Raw genomic sequence first — 26,482 nt, forward strand, 5'->3', positions numbered from 1 at the left:
AATTCAGCAGATTCTATGCTAATATAATAAGCAGAGAGCAGAAGCTAATGGAACTAAGAGATGTAAATATAGTTTGCCATTTTTTAAACCTGGAAATGCTGATATTTTTCTTTCTCATATTTATGGTTTAACCAAGAGCTTTTCCCTCTTTCTTATCATGGGCACACCATTATATGAGTGTTGTTTAGTTTGTCAAATATATTCTAAATTTTCTATGAAGTATTAAAAAAAAACAGCACTTGACTCTACAGAGTTTAATGACTCTAAGATTTTAATGTAAGTACATAATAGTCCATGGTTTGTCCATTAAATAAGAATGAAACAAAAGTGAAATGCTTTTAAGTGGCGTTTGTGCCTGCCTGTCAGTGACAGTGTGTCTGCTCATTTAAGAATTACTCTTTTTGGTTGTTTTGTGAACCTAGCCTTTAACAGCTGAGCCATCTCGCCAGTCCAGAATTACTCTTTTTGATTGGGGAATGCAATCATGTCTATCCTTAATGGACTGCTGAGACAGTGTGATTAAAAAAAAGAAAGAAAGAAAGAAAGAAAGAAACAATTAGCTGCTAAGCGTGAACAGCAGTTTAAGCCTTTTCAAATATGCTTTTTAGCCATGTCAAAAACAAGCAGATAAGAAAAGGCAGCAGGTCCATCCTCTATGGTTTTCACTGCTCAGTGTTCTGTTATGTGAGTTTCAAGTGAATCTGCTAGGAATGTGAAGTTTACACCTTGGTACATCAGTATAATTGCACTTCCTTATAAAATATATTATAATTTCATCCTGTATTCTCTTTGGTTTATACATTTTATAACATTGGATATTCAGCTTATAAAACTTATAGTATCACTTAAACTGTGTTGTGATTGATTAGATATAATTTTTTATAAAATTTAATGTTGATTTAGCATAGTTTGTCATAACTATGTGTACCTGTGGGCTAGAGAAATGGCTCAGCAATTTAGACCACTTGTAATACAATCAGGAATACCTGATATCAAAACATAGAACCCATGTAACAAGTGTAGTGTCCTGTAAATGCCCTTAATTCAAACTCAGACAAATCCTGAACTGTCTTCTACTCCCATGTACAAAAGTATGAACATCTACACACACTCTGGTCCACATATTTATGCAGACAAATATACACTTCTCAATGAAATATTCTTTGAGAACAAATGTAAAAAGCACACTAAATTGTCATTAGCTCAACTATCAATTATTATAAGTATTCTACATGCTTAGACTTTAAAACCTTAAGTGAACATTAAACTTCCCATGAAATAACTTAAGTCCTACTAAAGAATAGAACTCCATTTGAATAAATTATAGGTTCAGAATACTTTTCATCACTATACAAGTTGAAAACAGCATAATTTCTATCTATCTATAAAAATAAATCACTGAGTTGCTTTATTGATTCTTTTTCATTATTTTCAACAATTTCACACAGTATTATGAAAAGTTATATGTGCAAATTTTTCATTCTGTTAAACTAACTCATCAGCGCTGGAGAGAAGGCTCAGTAGTTAAGAGCACCAACTGCTTTTCTGGAGGTCCTGAGTTCAAGTCCCAGCAACCAATGGTGGCTCACAACTATCTGTAACAAGATCTGATGACCTTTCTGGAGTATCTGAAGACAGCTACAGAGTATACTTACATATAACAAATAAGTAAATCTTTAAAAATTAAAAAATAAAATAAAATAAAGTAACTCATCACCATTACATTGCTATGATCCCATGATTAACTGGTATGTAAAGTTTCCTTGGCATAGACAGACTATATGAAATTTCTTGTAACTTGACTGTAAGAATAAGTCAAAGCAGAAAAAAAAGATGTTTAAACAACCATCGAAAAATATACTGGTCAATATTACAGTAAAACAACTTAGTCTTTGCTGTATTTAAAGCCTGTGAGAAGTATTATTTCTTAATAACTAGACAAATAATTCAAATACTAAACTTGTGTGTGTGTGTGTGTGTGTGTGTGTGTTAGCAGGTAGTTGATATCACATACTGTCCTAAGTTACTCCCCACGTGTTTGTTTAATATTTACCCTAATTTTACTTGTGTGTATATGAGGGAGGTATTTGCAGGTGTTAGTCCATGCACCCACAGAGTCCAGAAGAAGGCATTTGATCCCCTGGACCTGGAGTTATAAACAGTTGTGAGTCCCCTCACATGTATACTAGCAACTCAACACAGGTCTTCTGCCAGTCAGTATACAATCTTCAATACTGAGACATCTCCCTAGTCCCTAGCCAACTTATCTTTTGAAACACAATTTATCAAATTCAAGGCTGAACTAAAATGGCTGGCCAATATGAACCTGGGTATCCGCCCATGTCTCTTTTCTCTCCAGCCTTGGGGTTGAAGACCTATGTTACCACCCCCCACTGCTTACACATCTAGGAATCAGAACTCAGGTCCTCTTGTTTGCATTGTGGAAAACTTCACACCGAGCCTTCTCTCCTGTCTTAAATCCATATTTATTAATATGGATGGTTTCCTGTCTTCTGAGAAAAATTCATTCTTTAGAACACAACAACTTGATAAGGAGAATACCTGCATATGCAAGTACAAAATTATATATGCATGTGTATACATATTTCCATATGTATATATGAGAAAACAGGTTTGCAATGCATATATATATATGCATATGAACATATGACACATATATATGTTCTATGAGTAAAATATATATGTATATATTTTTAAATCAAGACAGAAAATATTATTTATTCCAGGCAATTTAATGTAGGAATTTAATATGGGAGAATTTCCTGAAACATGTATGAAGGTAATACAGACTAAAAGTTTCTACTTAGCTCCAAGTCTACAAAGGCTAAAGAAGTTAAAATAATAAAAAAAAAAAATAGAGGTGCTACCTCTAGCAAGAGCTGAAAGTACGGTGCCAAGGAGGTGGCTTCTGGAGCTATTCCATAAAACAGAGGACGAGTACTCTGGGTTTTCTTCTAGATGCTTCAGTCTTTCACCAGTAACTCTCAATGTCTAAACCCTAACCCAGTGGTAACTGGAATCAGGTCTCAAGAATCCAAAGCTACAAAGACAGGCTCTTAGGTTCTGAGAGGGAAAGAACAGAGATGACAGAGAGAATCATTTTGATGAACAAAAGCATTTACTAAATGACTTGGTAAAACCTCTCCTTTGGGCGTTTAGTGGTTGGGTGTGTTTCTCATATTTCTCCAAGAGCAGAAGCTTAGGGCAGATGGTGCCCAAGAGGTAAAGTTACGTTGATTTTTATCACATTGTAAAAGCATTCCACCTAGGTTTGGCTGCATTTTTCTGGCAAGATTTTTATTGTAGTAGTCATACATCAAGCTAGCAGATATGCATTGTTTACTGAAGAGATCTCTATCATGTATCGATTTAGAATTTAGGATATTGCCTCATACATAGCTACAAAATTAATTTTGTGAGCATTCCAATTTTCTTCAACTGATGGTGTGTGCCTTCTTTAGAGGTTTATAAATTCAATATGGGACATTAACTTCATCTTTGAACTGACTGCTAAAATATATTTACATCTAAATCCAGTGCCTCTGTATATTTTCTTTACTTGTGGTTTATTAAAATACGCACCCTTTTTTCTACAAATGCTTCCTACCTTTTGTAATCTTCTGACTCAATCCATGACTGGCTAGTGACTGGGTAGCACTTTTATTTTATAATCACTACCCCCATTTTGTTCTAATCTTGCTTCACATTTAAAGGGCAGCACATTTAATTTTAGCCCTGATTTTTTAGAGGAAAAGAAGAAAATATGTCTCATAAAAAACACTAACTTCTCTTCTTCCTGACCTGATTCTTATGTTTGAATGAAATGTGTCTACAGTTTTACTTTTCCTTCTAAACAGTGTTTTGTTTTGTTTTTTCGTCACAGACGTTTGGAACAGAACTCCATCAGGGTCATCCCTCCAGGAGCCTTCTCACCATACAAAAAGCTTAGACGACTGTGAGTTAACAGGGCAGTGCAAAGATATGTCATTTGTCAAATTATGTAGGTCAAGACTATGCAGGAATAATTAAGCATGGCCATTGAAGAGATTGACAGCTTAATGACAGGCTGATTGCCAGTTGTATAACTGCATTTTAATCTTAGTAGTGAAACCTTGTAATTTTTAATGTTCACTGTAATTTAGTTTATTGATTCCCGCCAAAAAAAAAAAAATGGTCATGACATCGTTGGTATGCTATTCTGTAAAGATGCGGTCCTTACTAATAACTTAAGCAAATGGCCTGTAGTTGTTTCACAGAATGGTATTCATCCTTAAATTTTCCTGATTCTCTGATGTTTCATTTTGAAAGTGGTACATGTGTCTTCATAGACACCATATACAAGTAAGTCCTCTTCTCTGGCCGATTTCCATGGCAACCTATCTCATTTAACCCAACTTTATTTTTGGTTGTAGAGACCTGAGCAACAACCAGATCTCTGAACTTGCACCAGATGCCTTCCAAGGACTGCGCTCTCTGAATTCACTGTGAGTAGACACTTTTCCAGTGAGAATCCAAAATATTCTAAATAACCAATGGTGGATTTCATCGTATCACTGGGGCCTGCTGTCTATCATTAACACTAGTCAGATTTTAGGGTAGAAATTGTGCTTGTGTGTGTGTGTGTCTGTGTGTGTGTGTCTGTGTGTGTCTGTGTCTGTGTGTATGATTTTTTAAACTTTGTTATTAAATGAAGGAAATTAGTTCCTTTGGGAGATTATTTTTAATCCAGCTGGAATGTCAGGACAGGTTATTTTGAAGTCCTCCAGACAACTCTAGATTTATGTCTCAGTCTATAGCTTCATGTATCTCAGCACAATGTTGGTCCGTTTAGAAGGATAAAGTCCGAGTGTTGCTGAGAATAAGTGAGCCCTGGGAGCCAGCCTTTCATCCTCTTTCATTACAGGAGGATTTGCCCTCCGCTGTAGCCCCATAATAAGCATTAGTTATGAAGGTCAAGAAGAGTTTCAGGAAGATAGCTATGCAAATTGAAGACTGGCTAAAATAAGTTATTAAAGGTTACCATTATTTCTACTTATGAAAAGTTTTCAAAGTGTGTCAAGTAAAACAACCTTTTGTCTTTTAAAAAAATGAGAGAGTCTAGCTTACTTACTAGTTAAGGGTTTCCACTGATGTAAATTATTGCCAGCCTCTCAGATTTCAGAAAGCATTCCCTCCCTCCTCCGTCCTATAGTATACTTCAATGAGTAAGGAAAAAAATCTGTTTATACAAGTTTCTTTAATACCTCATCTTTTAAGATATTCTGCAAATAACCTCAAGTATATATTTAAGTTAATTTCATTAGTACATCTACTGAAGATGAGAAAATAGTTTAAACAATAAGTTGTCAGTACCTCTACAGAATTTAATTAAAACAGAAACAACTTGGATTTAATATTTGCCAAAATATTGTCATAGAGATTATGGGTCTTGATTTGCACAAAGATTTTTAGGGCCACCCTTGATATGTACAATATCATTTACTATGATTACCATTAATATTTATTATATATTATATTACCATATATTAACATAATATAAAATGTAGTATTGACACAGTATCTTTTAAATATCATACCTTAATTGAGTGGTTTCTTTTTTCTTTGGGAACAAAAGACTATGTTGGTTGGTTGGTTGGTTGGTTGGTTGGTTGGTTGGTTGGTTGGTTGGTTTATTTATGTGTGCTTTTGTGTGTGAGTAGAGCGGAGAGGACCTGTAGGTTTTCAGTCTTTCCTTTCTCCTGTGGGCTCTGTGGACTGAGCTCACATCCACACTGTGGGCAGGCACTTTTACTTGCTGAGTCATCTCCTTGCCTATCAGATAAAATTTGGTTTTTCTTACTGTGACAACAGTCCTATAGGGAATACTATGGCTCTCTGTAGTTTGTTTCTTCCTTGAATCTTGTGCAAGGAAATGCACACATATCCATGATGTGTGTGTAAAGTACACAAAACTTTGGCTATAAGTTTGCATTTCATTTTGTTTATGACCAGATCTCCTATTCTTTGCCACTGGACATTTAAGGCTAGCTGGCAGATCCCCATCTCCTGGCTCTCATGTCCTTGAAACACACATGTAGCATGGCCACTGCTTTTATCCATGCAGCCTTCTCTCCCCGCATCTGTAGTTCTTTTAAATTATCACTTTCTTGTTTTGTCCTAACTCGAAAACACCCTTCCCTAGTTAGGAAATAAGTGCAAAGCAGAGTAACCGGGCACCAAGCTTATTCTTTTAATCTTTTGATGCTTTGTGTTTAAGTCTTATCCCCACCTCTTCCAAGTTCATGGCTGAGCAAGCTACTAACTTACATGTGCCTCAGTTATCCTGTCTCTAAACTAGTGTAGGACAGTCTCCCCTTGCTGGAACTATAGAAGCAGAGTACAAAGTTCTAGAGGTAGTAGGTACAGCCAAGGCAGATTCTTGGCCTTCAACACATCAACCCTTGGCATCATTTTGAATTAATACATTAAGAATGATCCAAAGGAACTGACTGGGCTGTGATGTCTGGCTGCTTAACAGCTTGTAGAACTCTTGTAAAAACATCTAGTTCATATTCCAGCACCCACGGCAACTGTGGGTACCATCACTCATATGCATATACCCCCATACATAATCAAAAAATCTATTTTTCAGTGTCATTCACAATTGTATGCTGCCTTTGTCACCTAGTTCCAGGTCTGCGGAGGCTCCCATACAACACTCAACTACTAATTTTGAGTTTCCTGAAATCTGTTCTGGGACTGCAGTTGACTCTACTACCTAGCATTAGTTATTTCACTCCTGGGCTTTTCATGATAGTGAGAACCTATTCTCCCCATCATCCCTTGCTTTCTCTTTACTGGGATTTCTCAAAAATCTTTCACCATTAGAATTCTCCAAGTGCACATCATTGTTTTGAATTTACAGGCTTAGCTCTTTGGATGTGTCCTTTAATGATGACTTCATTCCATAGTAAATCATTTGCAATAGCCATTGTCCATAGTAAATCATTTGCAATAGCCATTGAACATGTTCCTGTGTTGCTTAATTCTTTTACTGCTGTAGGAACACTCTCTTTTGCCAGCTTACAGCAAGGCAGAACTCAAACTGGCCACCAGCATCTGCTGTTGCCCACTGTACCTAACGCCAAACCCATACTTTTTTAATAGATTTTCATTTATTTTGTTTTAGTGCTTGTAGCACAAACAGAAACCTCCTTGATGTGCCAATGAAAGCCCTCCGTCTGATTAATTGCTAATTGACAGTGCTTCTATGAAGCACACTGGATATTTCATGAAGAAGAAGCCTAGAGACAGTACTCAGTGGGTTATTAGTCATATTTGTGTTTGCCTCAACTTCCTTTCAGAGGAGTTTCTTTCTGTCTTCCAGTTTCTCTTTTAAAATCTTTTGCTCTAAAAAAATCATTACTGCCATTCCATCTGTTTTCTTATGTGTGTGGTCCCTGGAGGTTTCCCCAGGCTCCATGGAGGCCACACATCCAAAAGTATACTAGAGGGGTTTAAGGTTAAGAAAACCAAAAGGAAAGAAAGAAAAAGAGAAGACCCAAAGGTTGGGAAAGACAAGTGAGTTTGGGAAGAGTTGTAGGAGGGAGCAAATGTGATCAAAATAAATTGCACGATATTCTCAAAGAAGTCAAAACATTCCAAGAAAACAAGCCTACCACAAATACTAACTGACCTTGCACTTCATACTTTATGACATGTCTTATTTTGTTGACAATCATTTGGTTCTGATAGTTTTGACTGATGTCTCTGACATTTCTATCTTCACACTGTTGCTGTGTCAGAAAAGTGACTTTATCTGTAACCCCGGCTTCCTATAGGTAGAGAAAGGAGGGTCCCTGGAGCTGGCAGGACAACCACACTCCTCTATGGGAGACATCCTGGTAGTGTGGTTCACCCTGTCTCTAAAACACACACACACACACACACACATACACACACACACGACACCACTGGACCCTGTCCTGGAGTGGTTATACATTTTGGTAGAGAAATCCAGAAATCCCATTCATAGGGTATTTTAGGACCTGCTAACTGGTAGCCTTTACAGTTGATAAAGCATCTGCCAAGAACACCTCTCTGGTATGTTTACTGTGTCACTGCTTGAGTTCTTCCTTTCATTGCTGTTTTTTTTTTTTCTGTCTGCTACTAACAATATTAACTGAGGGATTTTGTAACATGACCCTTTAAAAACCCAAATGTTTTTTGGAGAAAGAGAATGCTTCTATGATACAAACATGACACTACTCCTAGCCAAAGCACCTTAGATATGTCTTTGCCATCTTAAAGCAAAAGCCCCAACTGAGTAGATTGTTAAATGATTCACTTTTTGATGTCATTTTAAAAGGAGACTCCCACCATTTGAGTATCTTTGTTGATTTTCAATATCAGTGGATTTGAAAATATAAAATGTTTTCAAAATAACACTTTGGATTGTTCTTTGGATACAAAACCCATTAATCCCAGCCATATCAGCTGTATGTTGGCAGATGATGGACATTTATAACATACTGCTTGAATTTAATTAAAGTGGGTACCATTCATACAGTCTAGCAAAGTTGCTGGCACATGCAGTAGCACAGTGGCTATTGTTAGATGGTTTAATTTGATTAAACATTGTGAGCTGATGTCATATTAATCTGTCCACTTGTATCCCCTACTGCTTTCTTTTATTCTTGACCTTGAAGCATACATTTACCCTTTATCCTTTCTTAATCTCCACTTCATCATCTCTCTAACAATATAGAATTTTCTCTTTTGTTCTTTGATATTTTTAAAATGGTTTCATTTCTAATTGACTTGCTTCTCTAAAGGAAGCTCTGTATCTATAGTCTATATGAGTGACCCTTCACATGTGCTTTAAAGATGAAGCACTGGAATCTAAACAAATGGGATGGGTCCCAACGCTATGCAGCTCCCTGCTTTATTTATTCCTTTGAGTGTTTTCCTCCTGCTTTGTAATACATCCCAACTCCCTCTGACATCTTAAAAGGGGAATAGTGTTTCCTTCACTCTAGCAATCTCTCTCCCATTGTGTGCTTGTTCTTTGTATATTAGAGCCATACGCTGCTGTCAAGCACAATTCTTATTTAAACTCAAATTTGAAGCTTTTCATTTATGTACCATGGCACTCATCTGTCCTTTTACCAAAGAACATGTTTCTGCTTGTAACATTATGTTTATTGTAGGAAATTTACTCTGTGTGTGTGTGTGTGTGTGTGTGTGTGTGTGTGTGTGTGTGTGTGTGTACACATTCAAATAACCTCTAAGAGGCAGAGCATTTTCTACTTCAGTTGTAAATTTATGTGCACATATTTCCAAAGAAAATTTACATGACATTGTTAATAAAATGTCCTACATTTCAAATACCTAGACTTATAGGTGCTTCAATGTTACTAAATATCTTTTAATCCTAAATTTTCAGCCATACAAATGTATATTTCACAAATTATTCTAGTATTTGGGACAGTTATTTGAGTTTAATTTTCTTGTCTTTCAAATTATGCATGGTTAAAATTTTATCTGTTATTAAAATATGTTATTAGGGGATATTTTCTTAACCAGACATCCAAAGAGTGTCTTGAGCCATATGCTTAAAACTTAAATAAATACACATGTGATTTTTATATATGTAATCAAATGGCCCCTGAGAATATCTTTTAATTTCTACACATTTTTCTTATACTTTAATTTTAGATGTTATAATAGACATTGTTGGGAACCCATTGTTAGCCCTTGGAGGTCCTTTTAATTATTTTCATTCAGCTCATTTGCTCTTTACATCACTGTTTCACCCTGATCAGAAATGTATTCCTTCATTATCCTCATCTAATTTATCATCATTTCACGTGTCAACCCAGTACCAGAAAACTTAACACCTGTGCTAGGCAGCAGATGCGCTGATTTGATTAAGTCAAGGTCCTTTTCCTTAATATTGTCACTTGATGTGCAATCAGAAGTCAGTATCCTGATGGTGCATTCCACTTCACACTTGGTGGAGGAGAAATACACACTTGAAAGTTTTCAAATTATATGTATGATCATTATTTTCCCAGATCTTGTATTTCTCATACATACAAATTATACTGCTTACTTCTTAAGTCCCTGGCTTTATTTGCTTTCCTGTTTATCAGTGTTATGAACCTGAAGTCCCTCATTTTATGAACAATCAATTCTACAATGACTGATCTTTGCTACATGTACTGTGCTCTGATGGCCTGCATATGTGTGTGTGGGGGGGGGGGTATTGTATGCAGAAAATATTTCAAAGTGACAAGTACTATTTTCACAAAGGGTTGAATAAATTGTGAATTATGTAATTTCGTTAATCTATATTTTCTATGTATCCAAAATTATGTACAGTAAACATATATAATCTATAATCAGACAATTTTTATTTTATTCAAATTTCACTTGGATGATATATTAAGTGCCTACTAAGTTCCCTAAGCATATGTGTGTATGTATGTATGTATGCATGCATGTGTGTATATACAGTATTTGAACTAACAATATGTATGTGTGTATATATATATTACATAAACTAATTAGGCATATTTAATTCTCGTTTTTATATAATTTCTTAGTGTCCTGTATGGAAATAAAATCACAGAACTACCAAAAAGTTTATTTGAAGGACTATTTTCCTTGCAGCTACTGTAAGTATTTGATTACTGTGAATCTGTGGAACGTATTATTAATGTCTTTCTCTTAATCTTTTAATTGTCTTGAGTCTTTGATCCAAAATGAAACAGTTTAATGTCCTAAAAATGACAAATGTAGCACTGGTGACCTTAATAATAGCTATTTCTAGGAAGGCACAGCTATGTATAGCGGTCCAAGAACATTTCTCGCCACAATAAAATGATTGGATCTGGGCTGCCCCATTGTGGAGAGATTCTGCAGTTATATGCACACCATAAAGAATCTGTTCTGATGTTAGTGGTAGCTGGGCTGGAGCTAGAGAGAAGGGATACATTCACCAGCTACTTATCACAGGTGATCTAAGAGCAAGCATTCCAGACTTACTTCTGCAAACACAGGCATGGAGTACAATGAAGTGTTCCATTGGGCAATCTTCTGATTACTCTTTATTGACTTGTCTGCGACTCCCTGCATTCTATAAATACCATCCCAACTCTCAAGGACTACCCATTCTTTAGCCTTCCAGAATTGACAACAACAACAAAAAAGTTATCCTAATCCTTTTACAGATAGCTAGGGACATAAAGTAGTAACAAGTTTTAACTTTGTTAAAAGAGATGGGAGTGGGTAGAGTTGGTGGGATTGCAAGCTTGTACAACCACTCTGGAAATCAGTCTGGCGGTTCCTCAGAAAATTGGACATAGTACTACCGGAGGATCCAGCAATACCTCTCCTGGGCATATATCCAGAAGATGTCCCAACCGGTAAAAAGGACACATGTTCCACTATGTTCATAGCAGCCCTATTTATAATAGCCAGAAGCTGGAAAGAACCCAGATGTCCCTCAACAGAGGAATGGATACAGAAATTATGGTACATTTACACAATGGAGTACTACTCAGCTATTAAAAAGAATGAATTTATGAAATTCCTAGCCAAATGGATGGACCTGGAGGGCATCATCTTGAGTGAAGTAACACAATCACAAAAGAACTCACACAATATGTATTCACTGATAAGTGGATATTAGCCCAAAACTTAGGATACCCAAGATTTAAGATACAATTTGCTAAACGCATGAAACTCAAGAAGAATGAAGACCAAAGTGTGGACACTGTGCACCTTCTCAGAATTGGGAACAAAACACCCAGGGAAGGAGTTACAGAGACAAAGTTCATAGCGGTGATGAAAGGATGGACCATTTAGAGACTGCCGTATCCAGGGATCCATCCCATAATCAACTTCTAAACGCTGACACCATTGCATACACTAGCAAGATTTTGCTGAAAGGACCCAAATATAGCTGTCTCTTGTGAGACGATGCTGGGGCCTAGCAAACACAGGAGTGGATGTTCACAGTCAGCTATTGGATGTATCACAGGGCTCCCAATGGAGAAGCTAGAGTAAGTACCCAAGGAGCTAAAGGGATCTGCAACCCTATTGTTGGAACAACATGATGTACTAACTAGAACCCCGGAGCTCTTGTCTCTAGCTGCATATGTATCGAAAGATGGCCTAGTCAGCCATCAATGGAAAGAGAGGCCCATTGGACTTGCAAACTTTATATGCCCCAATATAGGGGAATGCCAGGGCCAAAAGAATGGGAATGGGTGGATAGGGAAGTGGGGGGGTGCTATGGGGGACTTTTGGGATAGCATTGGAAACGTAATTGAGGAAAATATGTAATAAAAATATTAAAAAAAAAAAAAAAGAACCAGGGGAATGCCAGGACCAAGAAGTGGGAGTGGGTGGGTAGGGGAGTGGGAGGGGGGTCTGGGGGACTTTGGGGATAGCATTTGAAATGTAAATGAAGAAAATACCTAATTAAAAAAAATAAATTGGAAAAAAAAAAAGTTAATGAACTAAAAGCTAAGGAAATGGCTGCTGGTGGGTCTTTATTCCTCATATCTTGTTGTTTTAAAATGAGTACCAGGTTCTCAAAGAAACTGCAGGCAGCATCTTCAGGCCTCCCTCCATTTCCTCATCTTAAGTTTTTTTTTTTTCCCAACTCCTTTATTCCATTAACTTATGAATTAAAGAACATTATCAGCATTGCTTGTATTGTTGAAAAGGTGGTGAGGTTTGTATTTCCTGAACGTTTCTACTCCCAATTCAAACCTCCAACCCCAGATTCAGATCATACCTCCAGGGATTTTAGGCAGGTTTTTGATGCACTGTAAAGAAGACCCAAATGCCATCTTCTCATGGGAGGGCACAGAAAACAAGATCATCATACCACAGCCTTATATATTCAGAAAGAATCTAAATATCAAGCAACTGAAGTTCAAAACTATGTTAGCTGTAAATACATTTGTTCTCATTGTCAAATGAGAACACATATTCATTATATTACATGAGAGTTATCCGAACCACATGGCAAGTAATTTTGAGCTATGTTGCCCCAAATAAAATAACAATGTTGAGATGAAGAATATTAAACAAGTACTGCAAAGTGGCTAAGCTGTGTTTACAGGTATGGGCTGCTCAACTTAGAACAGGTAATGGAATCATGTGGCACCACATACTGCACTTAGGAAGAGTCACAGAGAGGGTAGAATCTGCTTAGGTAGAAATTGTTCTGGAAAAGATGTATTGCACCAATGGTAAGACACAGTCACCTGGAACTATCCTAATTAATCTACATGAGTAATGCCTGCCAGTTTATGATCTGTAAAGCACATTTTCAGGATGCATTGATGTAATCTAGGGAAACAATGAGATGGTGGAATAGTGTCTTAAATGGGTATTTGTACTGCAACTAGAGCCTTGAGTGTAGTACTGAACCTTTCTTGTCCAGGAAGGTTGTGAGGTAGCCATGTGTCAGCAGATACATTTGAGTATGTAGTATGTAGGAGGGGTGTGTGAAATAGGATGGAACAAAATACACAAAAACTCATGATGTCCTGGGTACAAATGGCAGCCTTTGGAAGCATCAATAACAAAAAATTTAAGCATATATATATACTTATATATTTATATATTTACATGCATATGTATATGATACATGTATGATACCTATACATTTCGGCATTTCTTGACACACACACACACACACACATATATATATATATGTATGTATGTATATATGCACACACATATACATATACATAGTCACTTGAAAGAACTGGAGATTAGAAAGTGGAAGAGCAACATTTGAAATATATGAAGTATAGGGTGGAAAAGGAGCATGCTTGTGTTTAGTAAAATCCCAGAAGGCCACACATCTGGGAGAAAATTCTAAAGAGGATAAGAGAATCTATTCTTAACAGAAAATAGAAAAGTATAAACTGGAACAGCCACAGGGTGAGGCTGCAGAGTTCCAATATTGAGGTATAAACCCTTTTGGGCCTTCTGAAGAATTTTGGCTCTCTAGACTTTCTACTCTAGTGTAAGGTCCTGGGAGGTAGTCGTTATCCCATGTATATTATAATGACCACCCTGGCTGCTGTTTTAGAAGGAGACTCAACTTCTCCAAAGCTGCTGGAGATACTAATAATATTAATTATTCTTGCTTGATTTTTGACAACAGAAGCTGAGCCTCATCTATATTTGTCTATGGCTTTATGGTTTGTTATCCTTTGTAGTCTTGTGATCTGATTTATTGAATCCATTTATGAGTCCAACTGGATTTCAGTTTGTTTGACCATGTGACTTTTGCTTTTTCATGTAAACCCTCAATCTCCCAGCCATAGTGCCTACATCATTATTAAATTTATAAAGTTAGTACTGGGATAAAATGCATTTCTCTTGGGTTTCCTACCGGAGGGCTATATTTTAGGTGACTTAATGAGAGGCCACCTTTTAATTTTGTGACTGTTTGATCAAACAGATTATTGAATGCCAACAAGATAAACTGCCTTCGGGTAGATGCCTTTCAGGACCTGCACAACTTGAACCTTCTCTCCTTATACGACAATAAGCTTCAGACAGTTGCCAAGGGCACCTTCTCAGCCCTCAGAGCCATCCAAACTATGTATGTATGCAACATTTGGACAGGGTAGAATGGCGGTTACTTTCACTGTGAATGTGTGAACCGAGTCCCATGCAAGTAGTGTATAAAACTCTTCTGCTGTGTTTCTGAAAGGCATTTGGCCCAGAATCCTTTCATTTGTGACTGCCATCTCAAGTGGCTAGCGGATTATCTCCACACCAACCCAATTGAGACCAGCGGTGCCCGTTGCACCAGCCCCCGCCGCCTGGCAAACAAAAGAATTGGACAGATCAAAAGCAAGAAATTCCGTTGTTCAGGTAATTTCTCACTTCATGAGACATTTCCCTTAGGAGCGAAAGCTACAGTTACATGAAAATTAGCAAGAGCAGCTGCGTTCAGCTGATTACCAAACATTGTACAGTCTCAGATTTTTCCTTCTGTCTGGGAAAGGGCAAAGCAGAAGAAATAGAGACACAATGCAAATAGTATCTCTACTAAAATGATTATCAATCAAATGAAAGGGATCCCTGGATCCTTCATATGATGTTTATAGGATTCAGATGTAACCAGGACTTTTTTTTTTTTTGATAACATAAAACACTGCTCAAGTGGTATTACTCCTGTTTGCTGTACTGTGTTCTATTGACCAATGCTCAATAGTTGGACTTGCTTTTACTTATTCACACACTGAAATAAGATTGATTGCATGTGTTTTTTTCAACCTGAGATGTTCAGAGTAGGAGGCCCAAGGTGCCGCATCTCTTTCTAAAATATTTCCATAAAGACACATTTTTACGAGTATCCGCTCTCATCCGGGGAAGAGGGTATTTACCCAAACAAAGCATCTCACAGCCGTTAACTGGGAAGTGTACTCTGCCTTACATATTGGCCCAGTGTCATATGTGTGGTGTCAGGAGGAAACGTTGACGATCATTTGGGGAGTGTGCTACCTAACTCTTCTGGGCACATGTCTCATTGTGCAATCAATACATACTAAATGTCTAGTATAAAAGTATAATTGCTATTGTCCATGTTTATAATGAGTTTATCACTCACTGGATGTTGTTTATTTCTATGAATATACATTGTCACTAAATTACCTGTAGTAACTTTAGTCCATTCTTAATCTAAGATAACTCATATCTCTGCTGGCTGACATTCAGGTACATCTTCTATTTCTCTCTCTCTTTGTTTTTTTTATTTAGCTAAAGAACAGTATTTCATTCCAGGTAGGTTTTGCTCGGTGGTAGGACTAACTGCAGACACCTTTTCTCGACTTATATAGCTTCTAAACATTGATGTGCATGCTTTTGGAAGTACAGTGAACACTTCATAGATAGTGACTCACGCATAGATCACTTAGCGCTGTATCCTGAAAGCCCCACCTCTGCATGCAGCTTCTGATGCTGAACCTCTCTATTTTGAAAACAAAAACAAAAACAAAAAAACAGAAACCACCTTCTTTCCTCTCACTTTCTCCTTTGCACATTTTCTGCAGTTTCTCATGGTAGCAAAAATGTTTGAACCTATGGCTTTCTACTTAAATCATATTTTTTTCTCTCTTCATTGAATATCTAATCCTTGAGGCTGTTTTTAAAATATAGCTTACTAGGCTAATTTTAAAGACAGCAACCCCCCTCTATTGTCAAAGAGCTAGTTCTATATAAAATCAGGTATAAACATGCAAAACTGCATTTTTAACAACAACAAAAAAATAAATAAATAAACCCATATCTTTAAAGCTTCTTGTTTTAAAAAGAATACTTTCATTTACTGTTGTTTTTGGTTTTGTCCTTTCCTTAACAAAAGACAGCTGTTTCATATTGATTTAGCTGCACTTGTGTGTGTGGGGGTTATTATTAATTTATTCCCAATTGTATGTTTTTGCCTGTCTGGAGTCACATTATTATGCTACAAACAGGATATTTAGTGTATTTTGAAGTCATTAGCAACTGCACCAATGGACACCAATGGACACCAATGGGCACCAATGCCTTGAGTAATCTAACCAGAAGGAGTCCCTGTTTCTAAAGATGCAATTGTAATGTTTCCTCCCTTTCCGTCCAACACCTTCAAACTGATGAGTCTAGAGCTAGCTCTTTAAAGTATGTCCCTTACCTACTTTGTTCTTGTGTAAATGCCTCCTGACTTGTTTGCTTTAATACACTATACTTTGTATACTGTATACTTTAGTATACAAAGTATATAATTTAATATACTATAATTGTATACTTTAGTGAAAAGACTCCATTTGCTTTAATATACTATAATTGTATACTTTAGAATATAATACTATATACATATACATACTATATATATATGTGTATAGTATTGGTGTTCCTGATTTATGTGATTTATACATATATACATATGATATTGACTGGTCTCAATTTTACGAATGTATTTATTACTTATTCTTACCATTTAATTAATTATATATAATAGATTTAAGTATATTGCTCATTTTGAATTTTAATGCTTAACTAATAATCTACATATTATGTCTGTACTGTATAAGCAGTAATGTGTTGAAAAGAGCAATTAATTGGTCTTTTAGCTTTGTTATTTTTAGCCAATTATGTGCAAAGTTACCTACTAATTATGGCTTAGCTGAAAAAAAAAAAAAGAAAGAAACCTTCTGAAAACCAGACTATGCCTAGACTAGCATACAAATATGATTTAAATTCCTAAATTGTGGCAGTTCATCTAGTCACTGCCAAATTATTCAGTTCAGTTTCTTAATAGTTTAAATACTACAATCCCAGTAAAACTCAGTGCAATACAAATGCTGTGCTAGTTAAGTTTTCTGCTCTTGCTAGAAGGTAGAAGCCCAGACAGGCTTTAAAAAATAACTTCTACATCAAAGGTAATGTCTTAAATTTCGATTGTTGATAATTCAGCTCACATTTTAGATTTACTTGTAGGCTCCATGGCACATTGATTGCTTGTTGCTCACTTTGCTCTCATCCACATCAGATACTAATTACAGTTTGTGTCTACCTAACACATGGTGTTAAAGTAAGCATTGCTGATTGCTGTGATAGTAATTATACATTTTTAAATGCATTCAATGAACCCATTATCAATTATCAGAATAATGTTAGCTTTCTTGCGGCCCAATCTCTGAAGACTGAAAACACATTCTTCAATTAGTAGGGTGACTCTCATTGATGTATTAGAATGTAACCTTTCATATTTGTTATATTTGGCATTTCAATTTTTATGAAATTCCCATCAAGTGATATGCTTTAAAACTTGGGAGTCATTTAGTAGCCTATGGCATACCCCTAATTATTATCTATCTACTGTCCTTGTAACTTTCCATTATTAGCTTTTCGGTCATTTTATATGTGTATGCACCTATTGCAATTCTGCATGGCACAATAGAAAACCTGTCTCACAGACAGTAAATTCATTAAAGGAAGCCATAGCCTTTTATTTGTATTGCACATCTTTTAGGTCATTTCATTGCCTATAAGCCATTATACTTCAAAAGTGAAATGATATTGCAATGAATGACAAACGCATCACACAATGCTACCTAATGTCTGTCATGGTAAAGAAACAAGGAAGAGAACATAATTTGGTGTGTGTTTGTGTGTGTGTGTGTGTGTGTGTGTGTGTGTGTGTGTGTGTGTGTGCGTGTACATGTTTGTATATGTCTATAAACCTTAACTGGGATGATTCTGTCTTTCTTTCCTCTTTGGTGATCTTTTCTTTTGCAGGAATTCACCAATTGGCCTGTAAGTAAAAGTGTCTCCTCTGAAATGTAACCTACCCTCTTTTCAATCCCCGATGTACCTTCTTCTAGTCTTGATGTTTTGCACCTATTTTCCATGAAGACACCACAGATCTCTTGAGCTTCTCTGTTGTCCTTGTAGCTTACCTTCAACTTCTTCCTGGATGTTCTTCCCGAAAGCTGTGTTTCCCACGCTGCCGTTGTGAGGAACATGGGAGGCGCCTTTCCATCTAGCCCCTTCTTTGTGTTTCCAGGCACCTTCGGTAGTTATGCTCTCGCTATGATCATACACAATCTGCGGGAAGAATGCATGTCATGTAACATTAGGATGCTTCCAGAGCGTCCGTAGCTTCTCTCCTCCCTTCGTCTTTCCTCTCGGTCTTCCCTCTGGCCTAGTGGTTGGTGTAGTGATAATGGAGCGAGATTTTCTGTTGTGCTTGATCTAACCATGTGCTTGCGAGGTATGAGAAAAACATGGTTCCGTCAAGCACCATGGAACGTCACGCAGCTTTCTACAGCATGGCAAGCTGCTGAGGCTCGAGGCAGGTCTTACTTGTCTTTTTTTTTTTTTTAATAGACTCAAAATGAAAATAAAAGAGGGCTTTGGGGGCATTTCTGAAGATTATGTGAGAGGGGGAGAATAACAAACGTCCGTAGGAAAAAAATTAAAACCTAAGTATATCGATTATCCTTGAAAAGCCCTACTTTACAGTAATATACAGGAGTATGTTTATTATGAGATATGTTTTCAATTTTTGACTCATAAAAAATTAAACTTTTTTTTTTGACAATTCATATCCATTGTGTGATTATATGTGAAATAAGACTACTAGCATGGCTCAGAATCGGATCAGCAGAAAGTACAGCTGTGAAAAGCTCACTGTTATGAATGTTTTCCTGTCATGTGCATCTGGTCACTTTTTTTTTCCAGAAAATTCCAAGCCTTTCGTTTAACCCTCACCTGATATCCATTGACCAAAACTCCCTAAGTTGTCTCCCTGCTGCATAATCTATAGCTCTCCTACTATTTTTCTTCCCATTATATTAATAACTTTTCTAACATTCAGACTCAGTATCTTATGTTTGGCTTGAATCCTCAATAGGTACAGAAGATTATCGATCAAAATTAAGTGGAGACTGCTTTGCAGACTTGGCTTGTCCTGAGAAGTGTCGCTGTGAAGGGACCACAGTAGACTGCTCCAATCAAAGACTCAACAAAATCCCAGACCATATTCCCCAGTACACAGCAGAGCTGTAAGTTAATCTGACCACAAAATCCTGGCAGGGAGGGAGCAAGGGACAGAGAGAAACTGCATAGAAGCATTGCAATTTTTGTCATGACATTTTAATTCTTAATAATTGAATTAACTAACTTACATACATTAAATTGAGAGCATCTCTTCATTGTCAAATAATATGTTCAGTGCTATCTTAGTTCACTTTTTTTACATGAACAAAATATTTAAGGTGAACCTTGCTTTCTCAAGCATCAAATAAACAATGAAATTAGCTTTCAAAATTCAGTCGTCATTTAGTAATGTGAATGATACCAAATATGTCTGGTTATTATCGGATATTCATTATGGAAAAAATAATTTATAAGTATCTCATAATTTTTGCAAGGCATGTAACCCTTAAAATAGCCAAACAAAATAATTTGAAAGAGTTAACAAATCTATCAGGGAGTGATTTTGTGGTTATTTGACGACTTCTCTGGTTCAATTGAAAAGAATCTGTGACTGTCATTTGTTGAAGGGCATACAATAGTTGTTTGCCTGGTTATTTGTTTATAACCAGAGAATAGATTAGAGTAAGCTGAAAATTTGGATCTGATCAAATTTATATTAAAAAATTTAGCATAGGATTCACAGTATAAAGAAACTGTGCTTTTGGAATTATTTTTAGATTCTGTGCTCATGTGCAGTTCACCTTTCCTGGCTATAAAAGGAAGACATATAATGTTAGTTTTTAAGATCCATGAAAACACAACCGAAATCTAATCATTTCATGAATATCTTAGTGATGCTTATTTATGGTGCCATCTGGTATTTGTCATTTATTGCTTTGCAAAGTCGCTTGTCTCTGTGTGTATGCATAATCCTTCTGTCTTCAACGAGATTACAGCCTCTCTATGACAGGCACTGTGTATTATCATTTCTGTCCCACTGTGTCTATACACATGCCTGTTACTTAATGAATTTAAAGCAATTTGAATAATTAGAAATAATGTCTTTCACAGGGTTGACAGAAACTAATTTCTTTGCAGTTCTGGTGATTTTTTTTAAACACCCACTAGATCATATTTACTAGATGAAGAATTTTAGAAATTTAAAGAACATATAGCAAGCTCCCTAAACCACATTCTGTGTGGCTATGTGTGGACTTGTATGTAATTCTGATAATGCTACACACAAGTGATTTTATATTGAACATGAAAATGAGTTAAATAAGTTTAAAGTTTGAATGAGTTAATTACATTTCAAGATTTCTATTAGAACCTAGTTTCTAATGTCAGATTCACCAAAATTCTATTTTTAATACCTTTGAAATTATGCACATAAAATAGGCACAAAAATACTTGAGAGAAAAATGTTTGCAAGTCCTGCATTCAGTAAGGAATTTGGATTCATAACTTTTACTAGCCATTTACTAGCAGTGGATTGATAGTCAGAATATATAAAACTGTCATAGCATTCAACAATATAAAGGTTATATTGCCTAATGTAATTTAAAAAATATCCATATGAACTTCTTTTTAAATGAAGACATGATTGGCCAGTAAGCACATGTAAATATCATCTGTTTAATTGGTCATTAGAAACTATTTTTTCCCTGCTGTGATTAAAATACCAGGACCAGAAACAACTTTTAGAATAAAGGGTGTATTTCGTTGAATGGTTACAGAAGGGGAGTCCACAGGTGCAGAGAAAGAATGGAACTGTCTCGTCACGTTTCATAAGCAAACAGGAAACAGAGATACAAGCAAAGTGAAAGGCTTTAAACTCTCAAAGCTCATGGCATGTTTCCTCTAGCAAGACCATGACACCTAAACTTTCCATAACTTTCCCAACTAGTAACAACCACAGGGGTCTGGGTGTTCTCATACATGAGTGAACCTACAGAGAATCTTTCTTATTCAAACCACCGCGTTACTCTTTCTGGTCCTCATAGGCTCACTGCCATCCCATGATTCAAAATATGTTTAATCCAATTTCAAAAGTCTCAGAAGTGTTCAAACTTCCTAAGTCTCTTCTAAGGCACAAAGTAATACTTGTCCCCAGTAAACTAGGAAGGAGGAAGGAAGGAAGGAAGGAAGGAAGGAAGGAAGGAAGGAAGGAAGGAAGGAAGGAAGGAAGGAAGGAAGAGGAATTACAGCTAACACACAATGGCACATATTACACATTACCATTCAAAAGGGAGGAATGGGGAAATACTGAGGAAAGATTGGACCAAAGCAAGACTAAAACCCAACAGGGCAAACATCAATGGCTGTACTTCCATGTCTCACATCTAAGGCTTCAGATTCTGAGTACTGAGATGACACCCGTCTTTTAGATGGCACTCATCCTTGCAGATTTGCTGCCTGTGTTATACTTTTCTATCTTGTAGCTGATTCTTCTTACTGCTTGTAACTCTTCTTGGCAGAAGTCTCATGGTTCTGGCATCAACAACATTGAGAATCTCAAGTGAAACCAAGGCCTTCTGAAGTATTTGCACAGGCCTCCTTAGTAGGACACTAACTCTGTTACACATTGGCAAACATCACCACCTGTTTGATACTACAGGCCTAGTCACTTCCTTGGTTCCACAGGAAGAACTCACAATTCCCTCAGCCTTATATCTTTCATGTCTCCAAAATCACTACTGAGTTGATTACAATGTCAAACTTAGCTGTCAGCTTGGTGTGGATTTTCATACCTTTGGGATCAGCATCTTTTGTATGATGTTTTTGCTGGGAGCACTCCTCAGGATTCCTTAAGTTCTTTCACTGCACATGTTGAAGATTTAGCTGGATGGGTTCTTGCCCTCAGAACAACTCACCTCCTCCAGTGGAGAGTAAGAAGCTTTTCATTAAGGACATTAAGCTCCTTAACAGTTACATCTTACTTTGCAGCCTATGCTTTGGGGACACTCCTAAGACTTCTAGGATTGTTTGCCTCTCCAGGCTGCACATTTTATATTTATTTGTGCATCGCTTGCTCTATATGATAGTAGATCTGCATAACAGTAAACAGTAATAACTACTCCAGAGACTCAGTGTCTGGAGGCCTTGAGATCATTCTATCAAAGAAATTAATTTTTAAAAAGCAAATAAATTGCTTTTTAATTTAGTTTTGGGAAAGCTCTAAGAACATGCTGAGAATGATGTGAGATTCTTTGCCAAAATATCTTATGAATGAATGTTCTCTAGCTCATTTACTAATAGAGTTTTGTTACCCTCTGAAAACTAAGGGTTTGGACCTACAGTATATGCATTTTATGTCAGGATTACACTCTTTTAGATTCTTCCTAGAATGGTTAATTAAGTTCTGCTTATAGCAGTCAAGTATTTTTCTACTCCAGAGTTCCAGAGTCTTCCAAATCTCTCTCTCTCTCTCTCTCTCTCTCTCTCTCTCTCTCTCTCTCTCTCTCTCTCTCTCTCTCTCTCTCTCTGTCTCTCTCTCTCTCTGTGTGTCTCTCTCTCTGTCTCTCTCTGTCTCTCTCTCTCTCTCTCTCACACACACACACACACACACAAACAAAACCCCTGCCAGTTTCTTCATAGCACAACCTCTTAGTACAAAAGTCCCTATCAATTAATTTTCTGCTACGGTGTCAATTCCTCTCCGTGCTTCCCCGTTTATAACCCCTTGTGTACCACTGACACAAAGAGTGAACACCACAACCAAAGGCAACTTATAGTAGAAAGAGGTCATTTTAACTTAGGGTTCCTGAACCCAAGTCCTCCATGCAACAGGAAGCATGACAGCAGGTAACAGGGCAAGGCCATGGTTGATGCAGTGCATTGCTCAGGCACATGCAAACTGAGGTGAGACAGTAAACATTCAAAAGCCTGCCCTCAGTCATATGCTTCCTCCATATGACTGTACCTCCTCAAACAGCACCATCAACTGGAGAACAAACATTTAAGTACATGAACCTATAGGGGAATTTTCTCATTACCACCAGTTTGAAAGTCTGAGGGAGAGGATGACAACAATACATGGGGGAAATTACACTTTGGTATTTATGTGGAAACTAGTATAGCCTCAGGAAAACAGTTTGTTTTTTTGGATTTTTTTTTCTTAAAATAGTGTGCATACATCTATCATGTGATCCCAAAAACCTACTTTTCTCTATATAGAAGGAAATGTACACAAAACATGCATACCACATTCAGCATAGTGTTTTCTTGGTAGACAAAATGTAGAGTGGCAAAAGTGCCCACTAACTGATGAATGGCTAAGTGAACGTAGGGTATCCATTCTTTTCCTCAGCAAACAAAAGGAACAAAGTAGCAGTAATACCATAACCCATGTGAAAATCCAAATGGTCTTAAAGAGGTTGGAGAAGTGGCACAGCCTTTAAGAACAGATACCCTTCAGCTTCTACAAAGGACCAAGTTCAATTTCCAACACCCATGCCAGCTGGCTCATAACCATCTGTAACTCAGCTTAATGGGATCCAATGCCCTCTTCTGGACCTGTGGGCAACTACACTAATGTGTGTATACCCATAAATAGATACACATGCCTATAAATAATTAAAAATAAATAAAACCTTCAGAATATCATAAACATGGCACAAAAGACATATCTTGTACAGTTCCAATTGAGAGAATTGTCCAAACTAAGAGCCCCAAAATAGTGTGTCATGAATGAGGAATAGTGATGGAGAGTTGACTGTGATGATAATAGGCTATTGCCAATGGTTGGTATTGATTTTGGGGTGCTTTGGCAATGTTTGAAATATATTGAGTTAGTAAAAATGGGTGTGCTGGGTTTTGTTTGTTTTTGTTGGAGACATTTGTTTATGTCTTTGTTTGAGATGGAGTATTTTGTATTGACCTCATACTTTGGAGTTCACCAAGTAGACCAACCACACTACTCTCACATTTGCCATGGTCCTTGACCTTTTGCCTCCTGAGTACTGAGATTGCATGTGTGAATCATTTCACTTGCCTTTCAGTTTTACAAATATACTGAAATTTTATCCATTAGGTAATTTATAGTGTTTGAATTATGTATAATTTGATCTGTGAATGATGAAGGTACAAACAAGGAACTTATGAATGAATGCTAAGTTGACAATAGTGAAAAAGGCTTAGAAACTTCGTTCTAGAGATTCGTCTTTATACACTGGCTTTGAATAGTTTTTGCTTTTCTTAATATTTAAATATATTTAAGAATTCAGATTTTTAAAACCAATAAAATGATAAAATATAAGCATGTTATTGAAATCTCTTACATTAATGCTATATTTTAAAAGTTATCATTAAATAATATTATAAGTCAGGATAACGAATACGAGCTAACTCCTTCTTACTGTAAGAAAACTTGCTTTCTTTCTTGTTGTGTTTCCTCAGGCGACTCAATAATAATGAATTCACAGTGTTAGAAGCCACAGGAATATTTAAGAAACTTCCTCAGTTACGTAAAATGTAAGTCATTTGCTAGCTACATGCTAACTTTCTGCAGCGTCTTTCTTGTGAATTTTATATTTCTTTCCATTTTATCCAAGTTTCCTTTGAAACAGGAATTTCTCTATACAATCAATCTAGGGAAATTTCCATGTGACGACGACGACATGGGGCCTGAATCCAGGGTGCTGTTAAGAGGCACTTTTCCATGTGTTTACACAATGCCAAGCCAGCCCTTTAGCATCTTTCTCTAAAGCAGACAGCTGGTCTCTAATTCGTCCACAGCAGGAATCCCGCAATCTAAGCACATTGCAATGGGTTCACTGATGTTTTGTAACTTCCTTTACTATTCCCCAAACCTTGGTGCCATTTCTCTTTCAGCACATTCCTGTCAACTCTTTGACTTTTGCTTCATTAAGCTTTCATTATGAGATAGTCAAAATTAATGATTGGTAAACTAGCTGGTCTGCTCATCTGTGTTACTTCATGTCCACAGCTCATATTTCAGATTAAGTTCATGAGCTCAGCATTTTCAACAACATTCCATCAGTAGTCCATGTCCTTGGGAAGAGTACAGGGAGCGGCAGGACAAAAGTCAACTGTGCAAGGGTCCCTAATGCCCTGCTCACATGAGGAGGAAGCAGGCACATTTTCTTACGGCACTTGTTGTCCCCTCTCTCACATGTATAGCTGCCACAGCCACTGAAACTGTTTTTTCAATAGAAATATTATTTATTAATTTTAATTAATTAATTTATACCCCAATTGCTACCCCAATCCTAGTCCCCACTTCCAGAGTTCTTCACCCCATGCCCCCTCCCCTATACCTCTGAGAGGGTGTTCCCCCTTCCCTCCCCCCAGCATCCCCCTTCCCTCTGGCATTAAGTCTCTACAGAGGACTGACACTGTTTTAGCAACACAGATATAACCTTTGCCTGTGTCCTTCACCTCCTCATTAGGATACCCTGAAAACATCTTCTAATTTCTTGTCATCCTTTATGCCAGTCATTACACAGCCTCTTTAGTGATAAGGTGTTCAAAGTGGTGGGTGTTTACTGAGCATTTTTTATGAGCAGTGCTTTATAAACATAAAAAAAACCCACAAAACAGAATAATGAGATTGCTCCATTGGTAAAGTGTCTGTGTCATAAGCACAAAGGCATGGGTTTGATCCTCACAGAAGAATATTCAAATATGGTAGCCCGATATCCAAGAGTTGGGGAGATACTGAAAAGTTAATGACTGGGGCCTGCTGCTAAGCCAGAACAGCCTACAGGGCCACATAAAAGCTTTATGTAACCAAATAACCAGCCTCAACAATTTTAGACTCCTGGTGATCATTGCAGTTCATTTTGACCAGAATTTGGCTCCTATTTCTCTTTCGTGGTTCTTCTCTCTTAGTGTTACTGTTCTTCTGACTTGATGGATTAGAAAAATGTCTTGTCCAAGTCTTAGCAATACTGGCAGTGAAAGTCTGAAGTTGTGGAAGACTTGTGTGTTTACTCATTAGATTTAAAATGACCAGATA

At 36.9% G+C, this 26,482-nt stretch overlaps 1 protein-coding gene across 4 annotated transcripts in view; it reads left to right on the top strand.

The window, feature by feature from the left end:
* The window catches only part of Slit2 (slit guidance ligand 2), a 334,272-nt gene that overhangs the window by 231,028 nt on the left and 76,762 nt on the right, over positions 1-26,482 (top strand). For 3 of the 4 annotated variants that reach the window (XM_085836687.1, XM_021161791.3, XM_085836686.1), the window contains 8 exons: positions 3,905-3,976; positions 4,434-4,505; positions 10,608-10,679; positions 14,495-14,638; positions 14,750-14,913; positions 15,802-15,825; positions 19,439-19,589; positions 24,901-24,975. In XM_085836687.1, the coding sequence (XP_085692813.1) occupies positions 3,905-3,976; positions 4,434-4,505; positions 10,608-10,679; positions 14,495-14,638; positions 14,750-14,913; positions 15,802-15,825; positions 19,439-19,589; positions 24,901-24,975 (774 nt within the window). The remainder of the gene's footprint in view (positions 1-3,904; positions 3,977-4,433; positions 4,506-10,607; positions 10,680-14,494; positions 14,639-14,749; positions 14,914-15,801; positions 15,826-19,438; positions 19,590-24,900; positions 24,976-26,482) is intronic. The other variant, XM_021161793.3, reaches the window with a different exon arrangement.

Source organism: Mus caroli, unplaced genomic scaffold (genome assembly GCF_978045245.1).
Source record: "Mus caroli unplaced genomic scaffold, Mus_caroli_1 scaffold_4, whole genome shotgun sequence".
Taxonomy (NCBI): Eukaryota; Metazoa; Chordata; class Mammalia; order Rodentia; family Muridae; genus Mus; species Mus caroli.